The 27,085-nt window shown below is 38.9% G+C and overlaps 1 protein-coding gene across 1 annotated transcript; it reads left to right on the plus strand.

The window, feature by feature from the left end:
* The first annotated feature begins 563 nt into the window (after positions 1 to 563).
* Positions 564 to 25,231, plus strand: LOC136335414 (RNA-binding protein with serine-rich domain 1-A-like). Its single transcript, XM_066276680.1, is given in 2 exon segments — positions 564 to 899; positions 24,300 to 25,231. Coding segments are annotated over 2 exon segments (972 nt in total). The 3' UTR covers positions 24,936 to 25,231.
* The last annotated feature ends 1,854 nt before the right edge of the window (positions 25,232 to 27,085 follow it).

A 27,085-nucleotide genomic window follows, 5' to 3' on the forward strand; every position in this document is an offset into this window, starting at 1 on the left:
TGGGAAAGGAGGTTTATGTATGTAATAATATGATTATTTATATTGCTATAACAAAGGGTTTTTGTAATCTATATGTTAGTTGTAAAAATGTTTCCAGAGTTCCCAGTGACTATTTTCTCCCCCTACAAGTGCCTTGATACTGATGGAATTCTTCAAAGGCTCAAGCCATTGGAAGAGAAGGTGTCCCATTAGGGTTATAACCTTGATGATAGTAAATTGTTCTATTCATTGGTATCGACCCATGCATATCACTGTTGCTAGCACATAACCTAAGAGTCAGGGCTGCTCCTCTGAGAGGGGAAATGGTGACCAGATTAATTGGACAGAGTCCTCCAAAGGCTTCCAATCCCATGGGAAATAATTGGTCTGATCTTTATACACGTTCATTAGTGTTTTATATCTGATTCAGGAAATGTAAAGTAAGAAGAAATTATAACCAGAGGCAAGTGTAAAATGAACGTGTTGGTAGTAATTCAATTAAGCTACTATGGTTAAATAAATATAATTGGCTTTTTGAAGACATTTATTTTATAAAATAAGGAATATGCATTTTTAATAGAAAAATGAAGGAAGCCATGTGGAAGCATTATGCTTATGTCACAGATTTCACACGGCAGGTTGAAGAGGGGAGGCTTATCTTCCAGGGAAGGCTTGGGATAGCAATCCAAAAGTTGCTGGAGTGGTTTATAGAAGCAAAGAATGATCATTTGCAAAACTGTCACCATTTTCTCCCTGGGCCCTTTTTCCACATGAAAGCCTTTGTCAAAATGATGCTCTGTCCTCAGGACAAATTCCCGTGCCTTCCTCTCCTCAGCCTTCCGTGCCCTCTAAGGGCTGCCGCGTCTTCTGCCCGGAGTCCCACAGGCCCTCACTGGACAGCTGGCATCTCGCTTGGTCTGGTAAGATACTGTGGAATGCTCTCTAACCACCTCCTTCACACACAGTTTCTACCATTGACAACTCCTTGATCCAGTAGCTTTTCTTACTGGCGCACCAGGGGGGACGTCAAGGCTGTCCCTCTGATTAGCCTGCAGAAGAGATCCGGTTTTCTCCTTGCTGCTTCCCAACCAGTCCCTGCATGCAGAGCTCTAGTACGATGGGAAACCAGAGGCCAGGAGTAGGACATTTACTCTGACACAGGAGTTTGTTCACGCGCACCCTGACATGTGTGAGCTACTTGATAAAACCTTTTCTCCAGCTATTTCTTTCTTCTAAGTATTGTGGTTTAGAGAACTTCCAAATGCCTTTTTCTTTATAGGCAGAGTATGGGCAGTAGATTCCTACCTCTTATTCCATGAGTTTTGTTCTCTCTCTCTGGAAGGATAAAATGAGCTGCTATAATAAATAAACATCCAACATTTTAGTGACTTAACACAAGATCAGTTTATTTCTCTATCGTGTAACAGTCTGATGTGTGTGATCCTGCTTAGCATGGCGCTTTCTCACTAATGGTAACTCAGACACCTAGGTTCCTTCCTTCTGTGGACCATCTGTTTTCTGCTTCCAGTTAATAAAAAATTTTGAAAATAGTGCATGTCATTTCTGCTCATATTCCATTGGTGAACAAGTCATACGGTCAAACCTGGATGTAAGGGGTACCAGGAAATAAATCTATGGTTGGACATTTACCTCCCAGCAACACATTCAGACTACGAGGAGGGAGCATAAATTTTGGAAGGTTAGTTGGCTGTCTCTGTCACACTTAAATGTCTACCAGGAGTTCAGTTAACAAAATTTATGACCAGCTAGAGACATGGGTAAGCTAGAAGTACAGAAAGTATTTGTGAGAAGAAAATAGCATTGTGAAAAATATTCCAATTATCCTGAAGACTGGCCTACATGGAATTTTAACCTATTTACTAGTCCTCAGATCTTAGTGAAGCAGAGCTGCTTTTCATTTCTTTTAAGCCTTGAAGGTATCTGGGATGTGATTTACAGTGAAGTCCTTGGGAGTGGTTGATTTTGCCTCAAGTGCAGGTGAGGATGAGGGTGCCCCTACAGCTGTGCTTCTCTGACTGTGGTGAAACCTAGAAAAGAAGGCGGGTGGAGGAGGCACAGCAGGGAAAGGAAAGGAGAAAGTTGGCTGGTAGTCACCATATTAGAGATCTACCAGGGCAATTGAAAATATTTAATAGTAGATGTCAATCCATTGATTGGGACCACAAACTTATGCTACCAGACACACCTAAGAGTGGAGAGCACATATCCATTCATTCACTACAAGTAGTTTCTGGGCAACTGTTGTCTTTAGTGGCTTTCATTTCCTTTACTGTTTGTTTAAATCTGCATTAACACTTTCAACAGAAACAACACCATTAGAAATTAATTTCTCTGCACTCAATTCTAAAATGGAAATACTCCTGAGAAGGGTCACAAATAAACGCAAATACCTACTAAAACGATCCCAGCTTATTGAGTGCTTTTTCTGGATAGAAGGAATTACGGAAGTATTTTGGGATTGGGAAGAAGAGGGAAAATTAAGGAGACACTGTGGTTTCTGGACCGGAGCCATAGAATCCCTGGGAAGCCTTTAATGTATACCTCGAGTCTGTGGAAACCTGTACAGAATTACTCAGATAAATATAATGCCTGGCTCATCTGATGTATTTTACCCTACAACATCATGACTCTTTCCAAAGGCATGGGATTCTCACCATAACATACTAGGCTTAGACCTATTTGACAATAACTTATGTTATGAATAAGCTGATGGTTTTTGAGCTGGCCTGGAAGTCAAGGTAATCATAAATATCTAATGTAAAATACATGCAAGCCAATCGGTATAACCTTTTGTGAAGGAGATATCTATTACCAATTTTTTTTTTTTTCTGAAGCTGGAAACGGGGAGAGACAGTCAGACAGACTCCCGCATGTGCCCGACCAAGATCCACCCGGCACGCCCACCAGGGGCGATGCTCTGCCCACCAGGGGGGATGCTCTGCCCCTCCGGGGCGTCGCTCTGCCGCGACCAGAGCCACTCTAGCGCCTGGGGCAGAGGCCAAGGAGCCATCCCCAGCGCCCGGGCCATCTTTGCTCCAATGGAGCCTTGGCTGCGGGAGGGGAAGAGAGAGACAGGGAGGAAGGGGGGGGGTGGAGAAGCAAATGGGCGCTTCTCCTATGTACCCTGGCCGGGAATCAAACCCGGGTCTCCCGCACGCCAGGCCGACGCTCTACCGCTGAGCAAACTGGCCAGGGCCATCTATTACCAATTTGAATGTACATGTTTTTTGATACAGCAACCCTACTTCTGGGATTTCCGGCCCACAGAAATGTTCCCAAAGTTATACCAGGATATTGCATAGAATGTTTTCTTTTTTTTTTTTTTAAATAATTTTATTTTTTTAATGGGGTGATATCAATAAATCAGGATACATATATTCAAAGATAACAAGTCCAGGTTATCTTGTCATTCAATTATGTTGCATACCCATCACCCAAAGTCAGATTGTCCTCTGTCACCTTCTATCTAGTTCTCTTTGTGCCCCTCCCCCTCCCCCTTTCCCTCTCCCTTTCCCCCCTCCCCCCCCCTAACCACCACACTCTTATCAATGTCTCTTAGTTTCACTTTTATGTCCCACCTACGTATGGAATAATGCAGTTCCTGGTTTTTTCTGATTTACTTATTTCGCTTTGTATCATGTTATCAAGATCCCACGATTTTGATGTAAATGTTCTGATGTCATCATTCCTTATGGCTGAGTAGTATTCCATAGTGTATATGTGCCACATCTTCTTTATCCAGTCATCTATTGATGGGCTTTTTGGTTGTTTCCATGTCCTGGCCACTGTGAACAATGCTGCAATAAACATGGGGCTGCATGTGTCTTTACGTATCAATGTTTCTGAGTTTTGGGGGTATATACCCAGTAGAGGGATTGCTGGGTCATAAGGTAGTTCTATTTTCAGTTTTTTGAGGAACCACCATACTTTCTTCCATAATAGTTGTACTATTTTACATTCCCACCAACAGTGGATGAGGGTTCCTTTTTCTCCACAGCCTCTCCAACATTTGCTATTACCTGTCTTGCTAATAATAGCTAATCGAACAGGTGTGAGGTGGTATCTCATTGTAGTTTTGATTTGCATTTCTCTAATAGCTAAAGAAGATGAGCATCTTTTCATATATCTGTTGGCCATTTGTATTTCTTCCTGGGAGAAGTGTCTGTTCATATCCTCTTCCCATTTTTTTATTGGATTGTTTGTTTGTTTGTTGTTGAGTTTTATGAGTTCTTTGTATATTTTGGATATTAGGCCCTTATCTGAGCTGTTGTTTGAAAATATCATTTCCCATTTAGTTGGCTTTCTGTTTATTTTGTTATGTTTCTCTTGCTGAGCAGAAACTTCTTAGTCTGATGTAGTCCTGTTCATTAATTTTTGCCTTCACTTCTCTTGCCTGTGGAGTCCAATTCATAAAATGCTCTTTAAAACCCAGGTCCATGAGTTGAGTACCTATGTCTTCTTCTATGTACTTAATTGTTTCAGGTCTTATGTTTAGATCTTTGATCCATTTTGAGTTAATTTTAGTACAGGGTGACAAACTGTAGTCCAGTTTCATTCTTTTGCATGTGGCTTTCCAGTTTTCCCAGCACCATTTATTGAAGAGGCTTTCTTTTCTCCATTGTGTGTTGTTGGCCCCTTTATCAAAAATTATTTGACTATATATATGTGGTTTTATTTCTGGGCTTTCTATTCTGTTCAATTGGTCTGAGTGTCTATTTTTCTGCCAATACCATGCTGTTTTGATTGTCGTGGCCCTATAATAGAGTTTGAAGTCAGGTATTGTAATGCCCCCAGCTTCATTCTTTTTCTTTAGGATTGCTTTGGCTATTCGGGGTTTTGTATAGTTCCATATAAATCTGATGATTTTTTGCTCTATTTCTTTAAAAAATGTCATTGGAAGTTTGATGGGAATTGCATTAAATTTGTATATTGCTTTGGGTAATATAGCCATCTTGATTATATTTATTCTTCCTAGCCAAGAACAAGGTATATTCTTCCATCTCATTATATCTTTTTCGATTTCCCTTAACAATGGTTTATAGTTTTCATTATATAAGTCCTTTACATTCTTTGTTTTGTTTATTCCTAAGTATTTTATATTTTTTGTTGCAATCGTGAAGGGGATTATTCTTTTGAGTTCATTCTCAATTGTTTCATTGTTGGCATATTGAAAGGCTATTGACTTCTGTATGTTAATTTTGTATCCTGTGACCTTACTGTATTGGCTTATTGTTTCTAGTAGTCTTTTTGTGGAGTCCTTCGGGTTTTCGATGTATAGGATCATATCATCAGCAAAAAGTGATACTTTTACTTCTTCTTTTCCGATATGGATGCCTTTTATTTCTTTGTCTTGTCTGATTGCTCTGGCTAGAACCTCTAGTACCACATTAAATAAGAGTGGAGAGAGTGGACAACCCTGTCTTATTCCTGATTTAAGGGGGAAAGCCTTCAGTTTAGTGCCATTTAATATGATGTTAGCTGATGGTTTATCATATATGGCCTTTATCATGTTGAGATATTTTCCTTCTATACCCATTTTGTTGAGAGTCTTAAACATAAAATTGTGTTGTATTTTATCAAAAGACTTTTCTGCATCTATTGATAAGATCATGTGGTTTTTGTTCTTTGTTTTGTTGATATGGTGTATTACGTTAACCGTTTTACGTGTGTTAAACCATCCTTGAGATTCTGGGATGAATCCCACTTGATCATGATGTATTATTTTTTTAATATGTTGTTGTATTATATTTGCTAGTATTTTGTTTAGTATTTTAGCATCTGTATTCATTAGAGATATTGGTCTGTAGTTTTCTTTTTTTGTGCCATCCTTGCCTGGTTTTGGTATGAAGGTTATGTTGGCCTCATAAAATGTGTTTGGAAGTATTGCTTCTTCTTCAATTTTTTGGAAGACTTTCAGTAGAATAGGAACCAAGTTTTTGAATGTTTGATAAAATTCACTGGTATAGCTGTCAGGGCCTGGTCTTTTATTTTTGGGGAGGTTTTTAATGGTTTTTTCTATTTCTTCTCTACTAATAGGTCTGTTTAGGCTTTCTGCTTCTTCTTGACTCAGTCTAGGAAGGTTGTATTATTCTAGGAATTTTCCATTTCTTCTAGGTTGTTGAATTTAGCGGCATAAAGTTTTTCATAGTATTCTACAATAATTCTTTGTATATCTATGGTGTCCGTGGTGATTTCTCCTCTTTCATTTTGGATTTTGTTTATATGAGTTCTTTCTCTTTTTTCCTTGGTAAGTCTTGCCAATTGTATTGATCAATTGTATTGATCTTTTCAAAGAACCTCTTTGTTTTATTGATTTTTTCTATAGTTTTTCTGTTCTCTAATTCATGTATTTCTGCTCTGATTTTTATTATCTCCTTTCTTCGGCTGGTTTTGGGTTTTCTTTGTTCTTCTTTTTCTAGTTCCTTAAGGTGTGAAGTTAAGTGGTTCACTTGGGCTCTCTCTTGTTTGTTCATATATGCCTGAAGTGATATGAACTTCCCTCTTATCACTGCTTTTGCTGCATCCCATAGATTCTGATATGTCATATTGTCATTTTCATTTGTCTCTATATATCTTTTGATCTCTACGCTTATTTCTTCTTTGACCTATTCATTTTTTAAAAGTATGTTGTTTAGTTTCTACATTTTTGTGGGATTTTTTCCTCTTTTTTGCAGTTGAATTCTAGTTTCAAGGCTTTATGATCAGAAAATATGCTTGGTACAACTTCGATTTTTCTGAATTTGCTGATGTTGTTTTTGTGGCCCAACATATGGTCAATTCTTGAGATTGATCCATGTACACTGGAGAAAAATGTATACTCAGTCCCTTTGGGCTGAAATGTCCTGTAAATGTCTATCATATCCAGGTGCTCTAGTGTTTTGTTTAAGGCCACTATGTCTTTGTTGATTCTCTGTTAGGATGACCAATCCAGAGCTGTCAGCTGTGTATTGAGGTCTCCAAGTATGATTGTATTTTTGTCAGTTTTTGTTTTAAGATCAATAAGTAGCTGTCTTATATATTTTGGTGCTCCTTGGTTTGGTGCATATATATTAAGAATTGTTATGTCTTCTTGATTCAGTGTCCCCTTAGCCATTATGAAATGGCCATTTTTGTCTCTGAGTACTTTTGCTGTCTTGTAGTCAGCATTATCAGATATGAGTATTGCTATGCCTGCTTTTTTTTGGATGTTATTTGCTTGGAGTATTGTTTTCCAGCCTTTCACTTTGAGTTTGCTTTTATCCTTGTTACTTAGATGAGTTTCCTGTAGGCAGCATACAGTTGGATTTTCTTTTTTAATCCATTCTGCTACTCTGTGCCTTTTTATTGGTGAGTTTAATCCGTTTACATTTAGTGTAATTATTGACACTTGTGACTTCCCTATTGCCATTTTATATCTTACTTTCTGTTAGTTTTGTGTCTTGTTTGATCTTTCTCTTTCATTTTTCTATCTTTTGTTTTTATTTGGTTGTATTCCATACATCTTTCCTCTGTTGCTATCTTTTTTATCTCATGTTCTTCTGTGGTGGTTTTTTCAATGGTGGCTACCTTTGAGTAATGAAAAGGGTTCCTACCCTGTTCATTGTAGCGAACTATTTTGTGAGTACTTTTGCACTCCATTGTCCTTTGCTACTGTTAATCTCCATCTTCTCCCCCCCTTTCTTTTTGTTGTTGTCACAGTTTAAATTTGGTTTTATTGTGTTCTTCTTGGAGCTTTTACTTGTGGCTCTGTTTTTTTTTGTTTTTTGTATCTGATTGGAGAACCCCCTTTAGTAATTCCTGGAGTGGGGGTTTTCTGATGATAAATTCCTTAATCTTTTCTGTATCTGTGAATGTTTTTATTTCTCCTTCATATTTGAAGGATAGCTTTGATGGGTATAGTATTCGTGGCTGAAAGTTCCTCTCTTTCAGGACTTTAAATATTGGGGTCCACTCTCTTCTAGCTTGTAGAGTTTCTGCTGAGAAATCTGATGATAATCTAATGGGTCTTCCTTTATATGTTGTATTCTTCTTTTCCCTGGCTGCCTTGAGAATTTTTTTTTTGCTGTTGGTTTGTGCCAATTTCATTAAGATATGCCTTGGAGTAGGTTTGTTGGGGTTAAGAAAACTTGGAGTTCTGTTTGCTTCTTGAACTTGAGGCTTTAGTTCTTTCCACAGGCTTGGGAAGTTCTCATCTATTATTTGTTTGAGTATGTTCTCCATTCCATTTTCTCTCTCTTCTCCCTCTGATATACCTATTATTCTTTTTTTTTTCAGTTTTTTTTTTATTAAATTTAATGCAATGACATTGATTAATCAGGGTACATATGTTGAGAGAAAATATCTCTAGATTATTTTGACATTTGATTGTGCTGTATACCCCTCCCCCAAAGTTAAATTGTCTTCTGTCATCTTCTATCTGGTTTTCTTTGTGCCCCTCCCCTCCCCTAACCCCTCTCTCCTTCTTCACCCCCTCCCCCCTCCCCCAACCTCCCGCCCCTGTTGCCATCACATTCTTGTTAATGTCTCTGAGTCTCATTTTTATGTCCCTTCTATGTATGGGTTCATCTTAGTTTTTTTTTTTTTTCTGATTTACTTATTTCACTCCGTAAAATGTTGTCAAGGTCCATCCATGTTATTGTAAATGATCCGATGTCATCATTTCTTATGGCTGAGTAGTATTCCATAGTATATATGTACCAAAGCTTTTTAATCCACTCGTCCTCTGACGGACACTTGGGCTGTTTCCAGATCTTCGCTATTGTGAACAATGCTGCCACAAACATGCGGGTGCATTTCTCCTTTTCGAGCCGTTCTATGGTGTCCTTGGGGTATATTCCTAAAAGTGGGATAGCTGGGTCAAAAGGCAGTTCGATTTTCAGATTTTTGAGGAATCTCCATACTGTTTTCCACAGTGGCTGCACCAGTCTGCATTCCCACCAGCAGTGCAGAAGGGTTCCCTTTTCTCCATATCCTCGCCAGCACTTATTCTGTGTTGTTTTGTTGATAAGCGCCATTCTGACTGGTGTGAGGTGATATCTCATTGTGGTTTTAATTTGCATTTCTCTAATGATTAGTGATGTTGAGCATTTTTTCATATGCCTATTGGCCATCTGTATGTCCTCTTTGGAGAAGTGACTATTCATCTCTTTTGCCCATTTTTGGATTGGGTTGTTTGTCTTCCTGGTGTTGAGTTTTACAAGTTCTTTATAAATTTTGGTTATTAACCCCTTATCAGACGTATTGTCAAATATATTCTCCCATTGTGTAGTTTGTCTTTTTATTCTGTTCTTGTTGTCTTTAGCTGTGCAAAAGCTTTTTAGTTTGATATAGTCCCATTTGTTTATCCTGTCTTTTATTTCACTTCCCCGTGGAGATAAATCAGCAAATATATTGCTCTGAGAGATGTCGGAGAGCTTACTGCCTATGTTTTCTTCTAAGATGCTTATGGTTTCACGGAGTGACGTCACGGAAATGGCGCCGTGAGAAGCGTGTCCGACAGCTCTCCCCTAAATCACAACAAATTTATCAACTAGAAACAGAAAAATTTATCCTCGGAGCATTCCGGAGTTCCACACAAACTGAAAGCAAAAGGACTGTTATCACTTGAATCTGAGAGAAGAGGGTGTGGAGGAAGCTACCGCAGCAGCGACGCTCATTCAAGCCGCGAGGGAGTGCGCCTGCGTGCTATCAATAAGTCCACCCTCAGATGCCGATAAGAAAGAGGAAATCGAATATTATGGATACAAAAGAAAGAGAGGTAACACAAATAGATGTGGAAAAATCTATGGAGAAAAGACTTAACATATTGGAAGCCTTGGAGCTAAATGACAGAGAATTTAAAATAGAAATCTTAAAAATACTCAGAGAGATACAAGAAAACACAGAAAGGCAATATAGGGAGATCAGAAAACAACTCAATGAACACAAAGAATATATTACCAAGGAAATTGAAACTATAAAAACAAATCAAACAGAAATGAAAATCTCAATTCACGAGCTGAAAAACGAGGTAACAAGCTTAGCTAACAGAACAGCCCAGATTGAAGATAGGATTAGTGAAATAGAAGACAAACAACTTGAGGCACAACAGAGAGAAGAAGAAAGAGACTCAAAAATAATAAAAAAGGAGAAAGCCCTACAGGAATTGTCTGACTCCATCAGAAAGAATAACATAAGAATAATAGGTATATCAGAGGGAGAAGAGAAAGAAAATGGAATGGAGAATATACTCAAACAAATAATAGACGAGAACTTCCCAAGCCTGTGGAAGGAACTAAAGCCTCAAATTCAAGAAGCAAACAGAACACCAAGTTTTCTTAACCCCAACAAACCTACTCCAAGGCACATCATAATAAAGATGACACAAATCAATGACAAAGAAAAAATTCTCAAGGCAGCCAGGGAAAAGAAGAGTACAACATATAAAGGAAGGCCTATTAGATTATCATCAGATTTCTCAGCAGAAACTCTACAAGCTAGAAGAGAGTGGACCCCAATATTTAAAGCCCTGAAAGAGAGGAACTTTCAGCCAAGAATACTATACCCATCAAAGCTATCCTTCAAGTATGAAGGAGATATAAAAACATTCACAAATACAGAAAAGATGAGAGAATTTATCAACAGAAAGTCCCCACTCCAGGAAATACTAAAGGGGGTTTTCCAACCAGATTCAAAGAACAAAAGAAATCAACACCACAAGTAACAGCTCCACCAAGAACACAATAAAACCAAACTTAAACTGTGACAACAAAGGAAAAAAAAGGGGGGAGAGGATGGAGATTAACAGTAGCAAAGGATGATGAAGTGCAGAAATACTTATAAGATAGGGTACTACAATGAATATGGTAGGTACCCTTTTCATTACTTAATGGTAACCACCCTTAAAAAAACCACCACAAAAACACTTGACTTAAAAAAGGTAGCAACAGAGGAAAGAAGTATGAAACACAAACAAACAAAAACAAATGATAGAAAAACAAAAGAGAAGAATCAAACTAGATACAAAACTAACAGAAAGCAATTTATAAAATGGCAGTAGGGAACCCACAAGTGTCAATAATTACACTAAATGTAAATGGATTAAACTTACCAATAAAAAGACACAGAGTAGCAGAATGGATTAAAAAGAAAATCCAACTATATGCTGCCTGCAAGAAACACATCTAAGCAACAAGGATAAAAACAAATTCAAAGTGAAAGGCTGGAAAACAATACTCCAAGCAAACAACACCCCAAAAAAAGCAGGCGTAGCAATAGTCATATCTAATAATGCTGACTACAAGACAGAAAAAGTACTCAGAGACAAAAATGGTCATTTCATAATGATTAAGGGGAAGTTGAATCAAGAAGACATAACAATCCTTAATATATATGCACCAAACCAAGGAGCACCAAAATATATAAGACAGCTACTTATTGACCTTAAAACAAAAACTAACAAAAATACAATCATACTTGGAGACCTCAATACACCGCTGACGGCTCTAGATCGGTCATCCAAACAGAGAATCAATAAAGATATAGTGGCCTTAAACAAAATACTAGAACACCTGGATATGATAGACATCTACAGGACACTTCATTCCAAAGCGACAGAGTATACATTTTTCTCTAGTGTACATGGAACATTCTCAAGAATTGACCATATGTTGGGCCACAAAGACAATATCAGCAAATTTAGAAAAATTGAAATTTTACCAAGCATATTTTCTGATCATAAAGCCTTGAAACTAGAATTCAACTGCAAAAAAGAGGGGGAAAAACCCACAAAAATGTGGAAACTAAACAACATACTTCTAAAAAATGAATGGGTCAAAGAAGAAATAAGCGCAGAAATCAAAAGATATATACAGACAGATGAAAATGAAAATACGACATATCAGAATCTCTGGGATGCAGCAAAAGCAGTAATAAGAGGAAAGTTCATATCACTTCAGGCTTATATGAACAAACAAGAGAGAGCCAAAGTAAACCACTTAACTTCACACCTTAAGGAACTAGAAAAAGAAGAACAAAGACAACCCAAAACCAGCCGAAGAAAGGAGATAATAAAAATCAGAGCAGAAATAAATGAAATAGAGAACAGAAAAACTATAGAAAAAATCAATAAAACAAGGAGCTGGTTCTTTGAAAAGATCAACAAAATTGACAAACCCTTGGCAAGACTCACCAAGGAAAAAAGGCACAGGACTCAAATAAATAAAATTCCAAATGAAAGAGGAGAGATCACCACAGACATCATAGAAATACAAAGAATTATTGTAGAATACTATGAAAAATTATATGCCACCAAATACAACAATCTAGAAGAAATGGATAAATTCCTAGAACAATACAACCTTCCTAGACTGAGTCATGAAGAAGCAGAAAGCCTAAACAGACCAATCAGCAGGGAGGAAATAGAAAAAACTATTAAAAATCTCCCCAAAAATAAAAGTCCAGGCCCAGACGGTTATACTAGTGAATTCTATCAAACATTCAAAGAAGACTTGGTTCCTATTCTACTCAAAGTCTTCCAAAAAATTGAAGAAGAAGCAATACTTCCAAACACATTTTATGAGGCCAACATAACCTTCACACCAAAACCTGGCAAGGATGGCACAAAGAAAGAAAACTACAGACCAATATATCTAATGAATACAGATGCTAAAATACTAAACAAAATACTGGCAAACCGAATACAACAACATATTAAAAAAATAATACATCATGATCAAGTGGGATTCATCCCAGAATCTCAAGGATGGTTCAACATATGCAAAACGGTTAACGTAATACACCATATCAACAAAACAAAGAACAAAAACCACATGATCTTATCAATAGATGCAGAAAAGTCTTTTGATAAAATACAACACAATTTTATGTTTAAGACTCTCAACAAAATGGGTATAGAAGGAAAATATCTCAACATGATAAAGGCCATATATGATAAACCATCAGCCAACATCCTATTAAACGGCATAAAACTGAGGACTTTCTACCTTAAATCAGGAACAAGACAGGGTTGTCCACTCTCTCCACTCTTATTCAACGTGGTGCTAGAAGTTCTGGCCAGAGCAATCAGACAAGACAAAGAAATAAAAAGCATCCATATCGGAAAAGAAGAAGTAAAGCTATCACTTTTTGCTGATGATATGATCCTATACATCGAAAACCCGAAGGACTCCACAAAAAGATTATTAGAAACAATAAACCAATACAGTAAGGTCGCAGGATACAAAATTAACATACAAAAGTCCATAGCCTTTCTATATGCCAACAATGAAATATTAGAAAACGAACTCAAAAAAATAATCCCCTTCACGATTGCAACAAAAAAAATAAAATACCTAGGAATAAACATAACAAAGAATGTAAAGGACCTATATAATGAAAATTACAAAGCATTGTTAAGGGAAATCGAAAAAGATACAATGAGATGGAAAAATATTCCTTGTTCTTGGATAGGAAGAATAAATATAATCAAAATGGCCATATTACCCAAAGCAATATACAAATTTAATGCAATTCCCATCAAAATCCCTATGAGATTTTTTAAAGAAATGGAAGAAAAAATCATCAGATTTATATGGAACTATAAAAAACCCTGAATAGCCAAAACAATCCTAAGGAAAAAGAATGAAGCTGGGGGCATTACAATACCTGACTTTAAACTATATTATAGGGCCACGATAATCAAAACAGCATGGTATTGGCAAAAAAATAGACAGTCAGACCAATGGAACAGAATAGAAAGCCCAGAAATAAAACCACATATATATGGTCAAATAATCTTTGATAAAGGGGCCAACAACACACAATGGAGAAAAGAAAGCCTCTTCAACAAATGGTGTTGGGAAAACTGGAAAGCCACATGCAAAAGAATGAAACTCGACTACAGCCTGTCCCCGTGTACTAAAATTAATTCAAAATGGATCAAAGACCTAAATATAAGAGCTGAAACAATAAAGTACATAGAAGAAGACATAGGTACTAAAATCATGGACCTGGGTTTTAAAGAACATTTTATGAACTTGACTCCAATGGCAAGAGAAGTGAAGGCAAAGATAAATGAATGGGACTACATCAGAATTAAAAGTTTTTGCTCAGCAAGAGAAACTGATATCAAAATAAACAGACAGCCAACTATATGGGAACTGATATTTTCAAACGACAGCTCAGATAAGGGCCTAATATCCAAAATTTACAAAGAACTCATAAAACTCAACAACAAACAAACAAACAATCCAATAAAAATGCGAAGAGGACATGAACAGACACTTCTCCCAGGAAGAGATACAAATGGCCAACAGATATATGAAAAGATGCTCAGCTTCATTAGTTATTAGAGAAATGCAAATCAAAACTACAATGAGATACCACCTCACTCCTGTTAGATTAGCTATTATCAACAAGACGGGTAATAGCAAATGTTGGAGAGGCTGTGGATAAAAGGGAACCCTCATTCACTGTTGGTGGGACTGTAAAGTAGTACAACCATTATGGAGGAAAGTATGGTGGTTCCTCAAAAAACTGCAAATAGAACTACCTTATGACCCAGCAATCCCTCTACTGGGTATATACCCCAAAACCTCAGAAACATTGATACGTGAAGACACATGTAGCCCCATGTTCATTGCAGCACTGTTCACAGTGGCCAAGACATGGAAACAACCAAAAAGCCCTTCAATAGAAGACTGGATAAAGAAGATGTGGCACATATACACTATGGAATACTACTCAGCCATACGAAATGATGACATCAGATCATTTACAGCAAAATGGTGGGATCTTGATAACATTATAAGGAGTGAAATAAGCAAATCAGAAAAATACAAGAACTACATGATTCCATACATTGGTGGAACATAAAAATGAGACTAAGAGACATGGACAAGAGTGTGGTGGTTACCAAGGGTGGCGGGAGAGGGAGGACATGGGAGGGAGGGAGGGAGAGAGTTAGGGGGAGGGGGAGGGGCACAGAGAACTAGATAGAGGGTGACAGAGGACAATCTGACTTTGGGCGAGGGGTTTGCAACATAATTTGATGACAAAATAATCTAGACATGTTTTCTTTGAATATATGTACCCTGATTTATTAATGTCATCCCATTACCATTAATAAAAATTTATTAAAAAAAAAAAGATGCTTATGGTTTCACGGCCTACATTTAAGTCTTTTATCCATTTTGAGTTTATTTTTGTGAGTGGTGTAAACTGGTGATCTAGTTTCATTTTTTTGCAGGTAGCTGTCCAATTTTCCCAACACCATTTGTTAAAGAGGCTGTCTTTACTCCATTGTATTTCCTTACCTCCTTTGTCAAATATCAGTTGTCCATAGAACTGTGGGTTTATTTCTGGGTTCTCTGTTCTGTTCCATTGATCTATATGCCTGTTCTTATGCCAGTACCAGGCTGTTTTGAGTACAACGGCCTTGTAGTATAACTTGATATCAGGAAGTGTGATACCTCCCACTTTATTCTTCTTTTTTAAGATTGCTGAGGCTATTCGTGTCCTCTTTTGGTTCCATATAAATTTTTGGAATATGTGTTCTATATCTTTGAAGTATGTCATTGGTATTTTAATTGGTATTGCATTGAATTTATAGATTGCTTTGGGTAATATAGACATTTTAATGATGTTTATTCTTCCTTACCATGAGCACGGTATATGCTTCCACTTGTTTGTATCTTCCTTGATTTCTTTTATCAATGCTTTGTAATTTTCCGAGTACAAGTCTTTAGTCTCCTTCATTAAGTTTACTCCTAGGTACTTTATTTTTTTGGTTGTAATTGTGAAGGGGATTGTTTCCTTAATTTCTCTTTCTGACTGTTCATTGTTGGTGTATAAAATGCCTCTGATTTCTGAGTATTGATTTTATATCCTGCCACTTTGCTGAATTTATTTATCAGGTCCAGTAGTTTTTTGACTGAGACTTTAGGGTTTTCTATATACAATATCATATCATCTGCAAATAATGATAGTTTTACTTCTTCTTTTCCAACTTGAATGCCTTTTATTTCTTCTTCTTGTCTGATTGCTGTGGCTAGGACTTCCAGAACTATGTTGAATAAGAGTGGTTAAAGGGGGCACCCCTGCCTTGTTCCTGATCTTAAGGGTATTGCTTTTAATTTTTGCCCATTGAGTATGATGTTGGCTGTGGGTTTCTCATAGATGGCTTTTATCATGTTGAGGTATGTTCCCTGTATTCCCATTTTGCTGAGAGTTTTGATCATGAATGGGTGCTGGATTTTATCAAATGCTTTTTCTGCATCTATTGAAATTATCATAGGGTTTTTCTCCTTCTTTTTGTTTATGTGATGAATCACATTGATTGATTTACGAATATTGTACCAGCCTTGCCTCCCCAGAATAAATCCCACTTGATCATGGTGTATGATTTTTTCCATATATTGTTGGATCCGGTTTGCTAATATTTTGTTGAGGATTTTAGCATCTATATTCATCAGAGATATTGGCCTATAATTTTCTTTCTTTGTGTTGTCTTTGCCTGGTTTTGGAATCAGAATTATGCTCGCCTCATAAAAGGAGCTTGGAAGTCTTCCTTCCTCTTGAATTTTTTGAAATAGTTTGAGAAGGATAGGAGTTAGTTCTTCTTTGAATATTTGGTAGAATTCCGTTGTGAAGCCATTGGGCCCCGGACTTTTCTTTGTTGGGAGTTTTTTGATAACTGTTTCGATCTCATTTGGTGTAATCAGTCTGTTTAGGTTTTCTGATTCTTCCAGATTGATTTTTGGAAGATTGTATGTTTCAAGGAATTTGTCCATTTCATCTAGGTTGTCTAGTTTTTTGGCATACAGTTCTTCATAGTATTTTCTTACAATATTTTGTATTTCTGTTGTGTCAGTTATTTCTCCTCTCTCATTTCTAATTTTATTTATTTGAGTCCTCTCTCTCTTTTTCTTGGTGAGTCTACTTAAAGGTTCATCAATCTTGTTTACCTTTTCAAAGAACCAGCTCCTAGTTTCACTGATCCTCTGTATTGTTTCTTTAGCCTCTATGTCATTTATTTCTGCTCTGATCTTTATTATTTCCTTCCTTCTACTACATTTGGGCTTTACTTGCTGTTCTTTTTCTAATTCTTTTAGATGCAGGGTTAAGTTGTTTATTTGAGCTTTTTCTAGCTTCTGAAAGTGTGCCTGTAGTGCTATGAACTTCCCTCTCAGCACTGCTTTCGCTGTGTCCCATAAATTTTGAGTTGTTGTATGCTCATTGTCATTCGTTTGTAGGAATTTTTTTATTTCTTCTTTGATCTCATTCTTAATCCATTCATTATTTAGCACCCTGCTATTTAGTTTTCATGTGTTTGAGAATTTCTGAGCTTTTCTGCTGTGATTCATTTCTAGTTTCATGCCATTGTGATCGGAGAAGGTGCTTGATATGATTTCAGTCTTCTTAAATTTGTTGAGAGCACTTTTGTGCCCTAACATGTGGTCTATCCTAGAGAATGGACCATGAGCGCTTGAAAAGAATGTATATTCTGCTGCTTTAGGGTGAAAGGATCTGAAGATATCTATTAAATCGAGTTGATCTATTGTTTCCAATAAGTCTGCTGTTTCTTTGTTAATTTTCTTTCTTGAGGATCTATCTAGTGATGTTAGTGGGGTATTGAAATCCCCTACTATTATAGTATTGCTGTTGATCTTGCCCTTTAAATCCATCAAAGTCTGTTTTATATATTTGGGTGCTCCTATATTAGGTGCATAGATATTTATAATAGTTATATCTTCTTGTTGGATTACTCCCTTTATCATTATGTAGTGGCCTTCTTTATCTCTTACTATATCCTTTGTTTTAAAGTCCAATTTGTCTGATATAAGTATTGCTACCCCAGCTTTTTTTTCATTTCTGTTTGCATGAAATGTTTTTTTCCATCCTTTGACCTTCAATCTATGTGTATCTTTTGTTCTAAGGTGTGTCTCTTGTAGACAGCATATGTATGGGTTCTGTTTTCTTATCCACGCAGCTACCCTATGTCTTTTGATTGGGTCATTTAATCCATTTACATTTAAGGTTATTATTGATATGTAGTTGTTTATTGCCATTTTCTTCTTTAAAGGTGTATTCCTTTTTTTGCTATATTCTTTTCCAACTTTGATCTGTTTACAACAGGCCCCTTAACATTTCCTGCAGCATTGGTTTGGTTGTAATGAATTCCTTGAGTTGTTTTTTGTCTGGGAAGCTTTTTATTTCTCCTTCGATTTTAAACGATAGCCTTGCTGGATAAAGTAGTCTTGGTTGTAGGTTCTTGTTCTGCATTACTTTGAATATTTCTTGCCATTCCCTTCTGGCCTCAAGTGTTTCTGTTGAGAAGTCGGATGTCATCCTAATGGGGGCTCCTTTGTAGGTGATAACTTTTTTTTCTCTTGCAGCCTTTAATATTTTCTCTTTATCGCTTAGCTTTGGTATTTTAATTATGATGTGTCTTGGTGTAGGTTTCTTTGGGTTTCTCTTTAATGGAGTTCTCTGTGCTTCTTGGACTTGTAAGAGTTTCTCTTGCATTAATTTAGGGAAGTTTTCAGTTATGATATGATTGAACAAAGTCTCTATCCCTTCTTCTTTTTCTTCTTCTTCAGGAACCCCTATGATGTGGATGTTATTTCTCTTCATGTTGTCACAGAGCTCTCTAAGTGTTTCCTCTGACTTTTTGAGTCTCTTTTCTCTTTTCTTCTCTGCTTTCATGCCTTCATTCCAGTTGTCCTCCAACTCACTAATTCGATCCTCTGCTGTATCCATCCTGTTTTTAATTCCTTCCATTGTGGTCTTCATTTCTGATATTGTATTTGTCATCTCTGACTGATTCTTTTTTAATATTTCAATATCCTTTTTTATACTTGCTATTTCTTTATTTAGGTTTTCAAACTGCCCCTCCATTGTTGTTCTAAGATCCCTAAGCATCCTTACAATCATTATTTTGAACTCCGCATCTGGAAGTTTGATTATTTCCATATCACTCAGTTCATCTCTCAAGGGTGTCTCTTGTGGTTTCATTTGGGTTGCACTCCTTTGTCTTCTCATAATGGTGTTTTATTTGTAGAGTTGCTTGAGTCTAGGCTTGGTGTTTTCTGACTCCTGTTTTCAGTTGTGTTATTTCTAGGTCTTCTTGGATTGGTATCAGCTATTATTTGTAATCCACTTTCAGATTTAGGCAGCTTTGAAGTCTTGATTTGTTTGTTTTCTTAACAGGTGATAGTCTTGTTAACTGATCTCAGCAGGGGGCTTCCTTGAAACTGTAACCAGGAATGCTGTGGGTGTAACCTGAGATGCTGAAGGTCTGTTCCACCAACTAATCTCACTGGAGGCAGGGTTTTTTCTCAGCTTCAGTAGGGGGAGGTGTATCTCAGATCTCCATGGAGACCTGAGTTACTGCCCCTCCTCCCCACTTCTTGTTTTCAGCTGTGTCTTGTTGTGCTGATTGGAGCTGGATAGATGTCCGGAGATCTCTGAACCGGAAGCACTTCAGCTCTGTTTTGTGAAAGGTTTAGTCCCTCCCCCAGCTATGGCCGCCTCCAGCACGAATGAGTCAGCTTTTTTATTTCGTTTCTTGCATATATCTTAACCCCTCACAGCCTGTCCCTCTCCTTGTCCTTTCCACTTGGGAGATAAGCTGGTCTTTTCAACCCACCTTGCACCCTGGTCGCCAGGTAAGTGGCTGTGAGCAGTAGTTTCTGCTCTTTTTCCTCTGTGAAATCCTCTCTGGGCTCTCAGCCTCACCCCCACCCTGCTGTTCCTGTAAGCAGAGGAGATTCAGGCACTCCTTACCAGGTTTATTGTGGCTTCCTCTTTGCTCCTTGGTTTTTGAGAGCTGTTCTTGCAGTTCAGTGTTGGTTTTTCATGCTGATTTTTCCTAAATTGATTTGTATTCCAGTTTGGTGTTGAGAGCTGGGCATCTGTGTGTCCGCCTACTCTGCTGCCATCTTCAAAAAGCCCTATTATTCTTATGTTATTCTTTTTGATGGAGTCAGATAATTCTTGTAGGGCTATCTCATTTTTTTAAATTTTTGAGTCTCTTTCTTCTTCTCTCTGTTGTGCCTCAAGTTGCTTGTCTTCTATTTCACTAATCCTTTCTTCTATCTGACCTGTTCTATTAGCTAAGCTTGTTACTTTGTTTTTCAGCTCGTGAATTGAGTTTTTCATCTCTGTTTGATTTGTTTTTATAGTTTCAGTTTCCTTGGACATATATTCTTTGTGTTCATTGAGTTGTTTTCTGAGCTCCCTAAATTGCCTTTCTGTGTTTTCTTGTATATCTCGGAGGATTTTTAGGATTTCTATCTTGAATTCTCTGTCATTTAGCTCCAAGGTTTCCAATATATTAAATTTTTTCTCCATAGATTTTTCCTCATCTAGCTGTGTTACCTCGCTTTCTTTTGTATCCATGATATTCGATTTTCTCTTCCTTAATGGCATCTGAGGGTGGTATTGTTGATAGTATTAATGAGATTTAATAAAGAATAAAAAATTTAAAAAAATCAAAAATCAAAAAGAGTTGTTTTTTTAAAAAAAATTAATAATGAAATAAAGAAAAATAAAATAAAATAAAAATATTTAAAAAAGGAAATTATTTCCCCCCTCCTTTTTTCCTCTCTTCTCCTCTCTCCTCTTTCTTGAGAAAATCTTGTAGTGAACTGTGAATTATAACAATCAATGCCTGTGATGGAGGGCCTGAATTGGGGAAAAGTAATAAAGAAGCAAAACACAAGAAAAAAGGAGGGGGTATGGACCCACAAAAAGCAATTAAGGAAAAAATTTGGGTCAAGAATAAAATGATTTGCTTTTAGGTGTTGGTTGACTAAGAGTTATGATGAGAGGAATAAGAGGAAAACAGAAAAATGGGGGGACAAATTAAAAAATTACTATTGTATTTAGTGGAACAAGAACTGGATAAAATGGAGAGCCAGGGATGAGAGCACTGCTAGTGAGTTAAAAAGGTGAAGTAAAAACCCTTCAAAATGCCACAAACATAAGTTTGAGTCCCAGATAAGATAATTTGTTTGTTATTGAGGTTTGAATGAGAGGAGATGTAAAGGAGAAAGGAAGAAACTAATATAAAGGGAGAAAAGAAAGAGAGAGAGAGAAAAAAATGAGGGAACCACTAAAAGAAGAAAAAAGAAAAAAGAGGAGAGAGAGAGAGAGAGTTAAGGGTTTTGGAGTGCAACCCTCATAGAGAGAAAGGAAGAGGAAGGAAAAGATAATGGGAGATGTAACACTTATGGGTAGTGTAGTTCAAGGAGAGGAGAGAGTAAGACCGGCAGAGAGTTAATCGGCCAAATTGGAGGAGGAAAAAAAATATCAAGAATGAAGATAAGAGAAACAAAGGAACAAATATAATAAAATGGGATAGGTTATAAAGTCTGCAGATTATTCTTGATTTTGAGAGGTTATCTTCTTGCTTTTTCTTTTCTCTCCCTCTTCCTGGTCGGTGACTCTGTACCCTGGGTTCTGCCCCTTTGGCACGCTCAGGTAGAGGTTTGCAGTTGATAAGTCTCTATGGCGATGTCATGTATTGTGCTTTAGTCTCGTTGGCAGTCAAGGCTCAGTAGCATTTATAGGCTCCACCAGTGAGAGAGTCCGTGTTCCTGGAGCCTTTCTCCTAGTCTTTCCTTCCTCAATTAGTAGCCTGATAATCCAGCTATGAGGTTGCTGCTGCCTCTGCCTGGATAGTAAGAGGCTCAACGAGCTGGCAACTCCCCACTCTATTTCCACTCAGCACAGGGCTCTGGGTAAGGCTCAGTCAGTCAGAGCTGCTAGCATAATCAGGCGGGGTTTCCGCCCACTCAAAGACCTCTGGCTCTGCCACTCTGTCCAGTAACACAGGCGGGCGCCCACTTCCGGGGCACTTGGAGGAAACTCTCGCTCACTATCTGCGCACGCAGACCAGGATATCCGGCCAGCAGTCTCACGCTTTGAGTGAAACCCCCAACCGCATGGAAAAGTTTCAGTGTTGGAATTGGCTCTTGCTCCCTCCCTTGCACGGCTTTCCCAGGGTGCTGGGGCTGCCCAGAGATTCCGCTTTGGCCCACACAAAGGCCCCTGACTCTGCCTCTCTGTGGGGTAACACGGGCACCCACTCCCGGGCCTTTGGAAGGAATCTCTCGCCCACTATCTGCGCGCACTGACCAGGAGATCGGGTAAAATGGCTGCCCCGCTTGTCTTTCTTTGTCTGGGTTTGGCGCGAGTGTTAGCTTGTATTGCCCAGGTTGCTACAGGAACAGTTTTTCCTCGGTTTGGATCTCTGTGCCACAGCCTGGTTTGGCCGTTTGTGCCACGGCCTGGATCTATTCACCCCCTTTGCCCGCCTCAGTTTCTATATTCACAGATGCCAGAGAAAGCCGCCCTGTTTAGGTTAGTGAGGAAGGCGGAGCATTTCTTACTCCCTATTTCCTTCGGGGTTTGTTTATATATTTAGCCAATTTTTCGCTCTACCATACCTTTGGGTGTATCGCAAAACATCTGGAGGCTCCAAGGATAGGTTTTTCTGTTTCTGGTTGAAGATCTTGTTGAGTTTTGGGGGAGATTTATCGGTATTGCTTCCTACCCCGCCATTACTCTGATGTCATCTAGAATGTTTTCTTAAGCATGCTTACAGTGGTGAATAATTAGAAACAATTCAAATGTCCCTTTGTAAAAGATTGGTTAAATAAGTCATGCAACAATCATAAAACACAATACTAAGAAACTTAAAAAAAATGAGATGTTTCTGGAGTTACTGATACAGAAAAATGTCAAAGCCTTTATTGAATAACATAGAAAGTGCAATGTACACACAGAGCAAGTGTGTCTATTTTTCTATATGGTGTACAGACTCGGGAAAGGTCTTCAGGGACATGCACCAAATTATAAATGGTAGTTGTCTCTTGGAAATGAGAGAATTCAACTTTGTGTAGAATTTTTGAATGGGGGAGAATGGTGGTATCCACCTAGAAGAGCTGTGGATTAAAGATAATATATATAAAAATAAAATTTCAGATCCTGATAAGAGAAATGTTTAATAAATGTCATCTTTAAAAAAGGCAAAGAGATCCAACAACAAAGGCAGACCTTCCTTACTATGTATCACCTATTAACTCTTTTCTTGACAGATGTACCTAAAGTTAACATTTTGAATTTAGTTCAACTTTGCTTTGCTATTAAATTCGTTATTCATTCATTGTCTTGCTTTTGTGTTAATAAAAATATCCTAAGAATAGAATTACTGGAGTCCATGAAACTGCTTTGAACAGTCCATTAAATCAAGAGAAATATGAGAATAGTGTCGGCTTCCCTTTATGGATATAGTAACACTATATATATATATTCCCCCCCCCAAGAGAGAAGGGGGTGGGTGGGGGGAGGCAGACAGACAAACTTCCTCATGCACCCGACCCGGATCCACCCCCACCCCCACCCCCACCCCTGCATACCAGCAGGGAGCGATGCTCTGCTCATCTCAGGGAGGGAGCTGCTTTGCTGCAACCGAAGCCATTCTAGCCCTGAGGCAGAGGCCTTGGAGCCATCCTCAGCGCCGGGGCCAACTTTGCTCCAATGGAGCCTCACTGCGGGAGGGGAAGAGAGAGACAGAGAGGAAGGAGAGGGAGAAGGGTGGAGAAGCAGACAGGTGCTTCTCCTGTGTGCCCTGGCTGGGAAATGAACTCGGGACTTCCACACGCTGGGTCAATGCTCTGCTGCTGACGAAACGGTCAGGGCCACCACTGTTTATATTTTAATTGTGAAGATGAGCACTTTCTCCGTAGATCTCACATTTCTCTGATTCAGAATGTGAGAGACACGTTGTTGTTTTGCCTATGCTGACAAATATACATTAGTGGAACGTTATCACTAGCAGATACAGCTTCCAAAGAGGCTGGTAGATTTGTAGTAGAATGAATAATTCAGAACTTGTGCAGACCCCAAATTCCAAGCTTAAATTTTTAATGAATTTATCAGTGTGATGGATTGATACAGAATCACATCAGAATATAAAACTACTAAATATTTAGAGTGATTATTTATTCAAAAGCTGAGTGATTCCACACTCACAAGCTAATAACTTGAGTTGTAAAGGCAGCATTTTTTTTTCTTTGCAAGAATATTTTTTTTCAATTTTGCAACCAGTTAAGTAAGTTGTTTAAGAAAAGAATTTAGGAGTGGGAGGAGGTCTGGTGGCGGGAAGATGTCTCAGTCCAGCTCTACCTCCAGCTGGGGCTCCAGCATCAGCACCGGCTCAAGCAGTGGCTCTAGCTCCTCATCAGCATCAAGCCGCTCATGTCTACGGCCATACTACCCTGAACGCGCCGGATCTCGTCTGATCTCGGAAGCTAAGCAGGGTCGGGCCTGGTTAGTACTTGGATGGGAGCATCAAGCCGCTCTGTTCGAGCACATCTCGCAGCTCGAGCTCTAGCAGCTCCTCTGGCTCTCTGAGTCCTTCTCGGCGTAGGCATGACAACAGGCGGCGTTCCTGCTCCAAGTCCAAACCACCCAAAAGAGATGAAAAGGAAAGGAAAAGGCGGAGCCCTTCCCCTAAACCCACCAAAGTACACATTGGGAGGCTTCCCAGGAATGTGACCAAGGATCACATTATGGAGATATTCTCCACCTCTGGAGAAATTAAAATGATTGATACGCCTGTAGAAAGGATGCACCCGCATCTATCTAAAGGCTATGCCTAAGTGGGGTTTGAGAATCCAGATGAAGCCGAGAAGGTACTGAAGCACATGGATGGAGGACAAATTGATGGCCAGGAAATCACTGCCACCGCTGTGCTGGCCCCCTGGCCTAGGCCAATCCCCAGAAGGTTCAGCCCTCCTAGGCGAATGTTGCCACCACCTCCCATGTGGGGCCGGTCACCACCACGAATGAGGAGAAGGTCACGCTCCCCGTGGCGCAGGCCCCCCCCCCCCCGTGTGGTGCGTGGGCGATCCCGTTCTCCCAGTCGCCGCCGCCACAGGAGTCGCTCCAGCTCCAATTCCTCCCGATAAGCAAACCACTGAAGCTCTGCCCCATAACTTATAGCCCATCCAGCTCAATTCTGTCACTTTCCTAGCAAAAGGAGATTCGGTAGAAAACAAATCCACACTCAGGGGCAGGCTGCAGAAGTGGTGTTGGTTTGGAGATGTGCCTGCAAAAATGTCCTCCAGTGTCCCACGTTTCCAGTCCCTGAGAATCAGTTCAGTGGCAATGCCACCCCAGCCTGGGAGCACATTTTTCCATTCCACAGATAACCTAGGGCCAGTCTAGTAGCCTGGGGATCCTTCAGGAAAGAGCATGCTTTCCTGCAGCTGCGAGTCCTGCTCCCCAGCTTGAGTCCTTCTGACCTCTAGGGTCAAATATCCCATGTTAGTTGGCTGTAAATGGTTCTGTCTTTACATGTACTTGTGCATATACACCCATACCCTACATCTCCTTTCTCTCTGAAATTGGTCAGCAAGTCGAAAGCTAGCTCTGCAGGGTCATCACAGATCCTCACTGCCACATCCCTGCCATGGTGGTCTTTGGAGTACCTTGGCAATGTGTACATTGCTTTTTTGGCTTTTATTGTACAGTCAGTACTATAAATTTTGTTTTGATTTTTTTGGTAACTTTGTAGCATTTTAGATAATGTGTTTATACTTTGTTGTGCAGAGTAAAAGGATTGTGTTGAATAAACCTAGGATTAGAATGCCAAAGGAAAAAAAAAAGAATTTATACAATTCATGTCAAATAGCAGAATCCAAAGATTTATTGAAATGGGTGATATGCTCAGGAAAATCTATTGCTGGGTCAAAAGAAAGTTTGTGAGATTTTTTTTAAACAACCCAGCGGGCTAGATCGCTAGCATTACTGATAAGCATTAATTTTATTCAGAGTAAATAATTTGAGAAGTTTCTACATAATTATCTTTCTTGTCAGAGACTTCCTGATATTGCACTTTAGAAGCTTGTATGTAAACTTTGTCTTTTGGGAGTAGACTGATACTTAAACTGGACATTAATTAAATTATACTAGGTTTTTATGATGTATAAGCTTTTAATGTTTTTTTTTTTGAGACAAAGTTAATCCAGTAGTAGACTTCGGCAGACAAGCTCAGTCCTCCACACAGATCCACTTTGTATCAGTCAGGTTTCGATTAGAGAACCACGACTAGGGCATCTATATCTCCATAATTTGTATATATATGATTTTTAAAATGGGGATTTCATAGGATACAACTGTGGGAGCTAGATAAACAGCCTTTGTAAGGCTGTCATCTCATTCCTGATATGGATCCTGAAGTCTGCAGGGAGCCAGTTGAGAAGGGAAGGTGGACAGAAGTGGGGAGGTCAAGGACCATTGGAATCCATGGGTCTGAGCTAGAACCCAGGTCAGTTCTCACTGCCTCACACCCTGCTGTCAAGGCTATCTACAGGACAGGCTAGTGGCCTTCAAGGTAAAGCTCAACACATATCTGACCCATAAGTGGGAGAAGGTGTAAGAGGATCCAGGGCAAGGTGGGGCTACCCTGGAGTTACCTTTTCCAAGCATAAGTTATAGACCTAGTCACTGCCTCACACTGACGCAGTGAGCCAGCAGATAAGCGACAGTCTGTGTGACCTATAAAAGTCTTCTAAAAATTTTTTTATTGATTTCTTTAAATGTATATTTTTTTATTTATTGATTTTCAGAGAGGGGGGAGAGAGAGAGAGAGCGAGAGCGAGAGCGAGAGCGAGAGAGAGAGAGAGAGAGAGAGAAGGGGAAGGAGGAGGAAGCATCAACTCCCATATGTGCCTTGACCAGGCAAGCCCAAGGTTTCGAACCGGCAACCACAGTGTTCCAGGTCGATGCTTTACCCCACTGCGCCGCCACAGGTCAGGCCTTTTTATTGATTTTAATTTATTGTGTTTACATAGATTCTAGTGTTGCCCCAAATGCATCCCCCCTCCCCCATATTCCCCTCAACATCTCCCTTGCCCCTTTCACCATAGTGCCCTCCCCCCTTCCCTTCAGCTTTATCCCATCCTATCATCCCCTTTCCCTCTGCTCTCTTTTCCTCTGGCCCCTTTGACCTCTCCTCTGTCTCAATTCCATTCCTCAATTCACATTGTTCATTGGATTCCTCAAATGAGTGAGGCCATATAATATTTTTCTTTTTCTGCCTGGCTTATTTCACTTA

This window comes from Saccopteryx bilineata, chromosome 4, assembly GCF_036850765.1.
Source record: "Saccopteryx bilineata isolate mSacBil1 chromosome 4, mSacBil1_pri_phased_curated, whole genome shotgun sequence".
NCBI lineage: Eukaryota > Metazoa > Chordata > Mammalia > Chiroptera > Emballonuridae > Saccopteryx > Saccopteryx bilineata.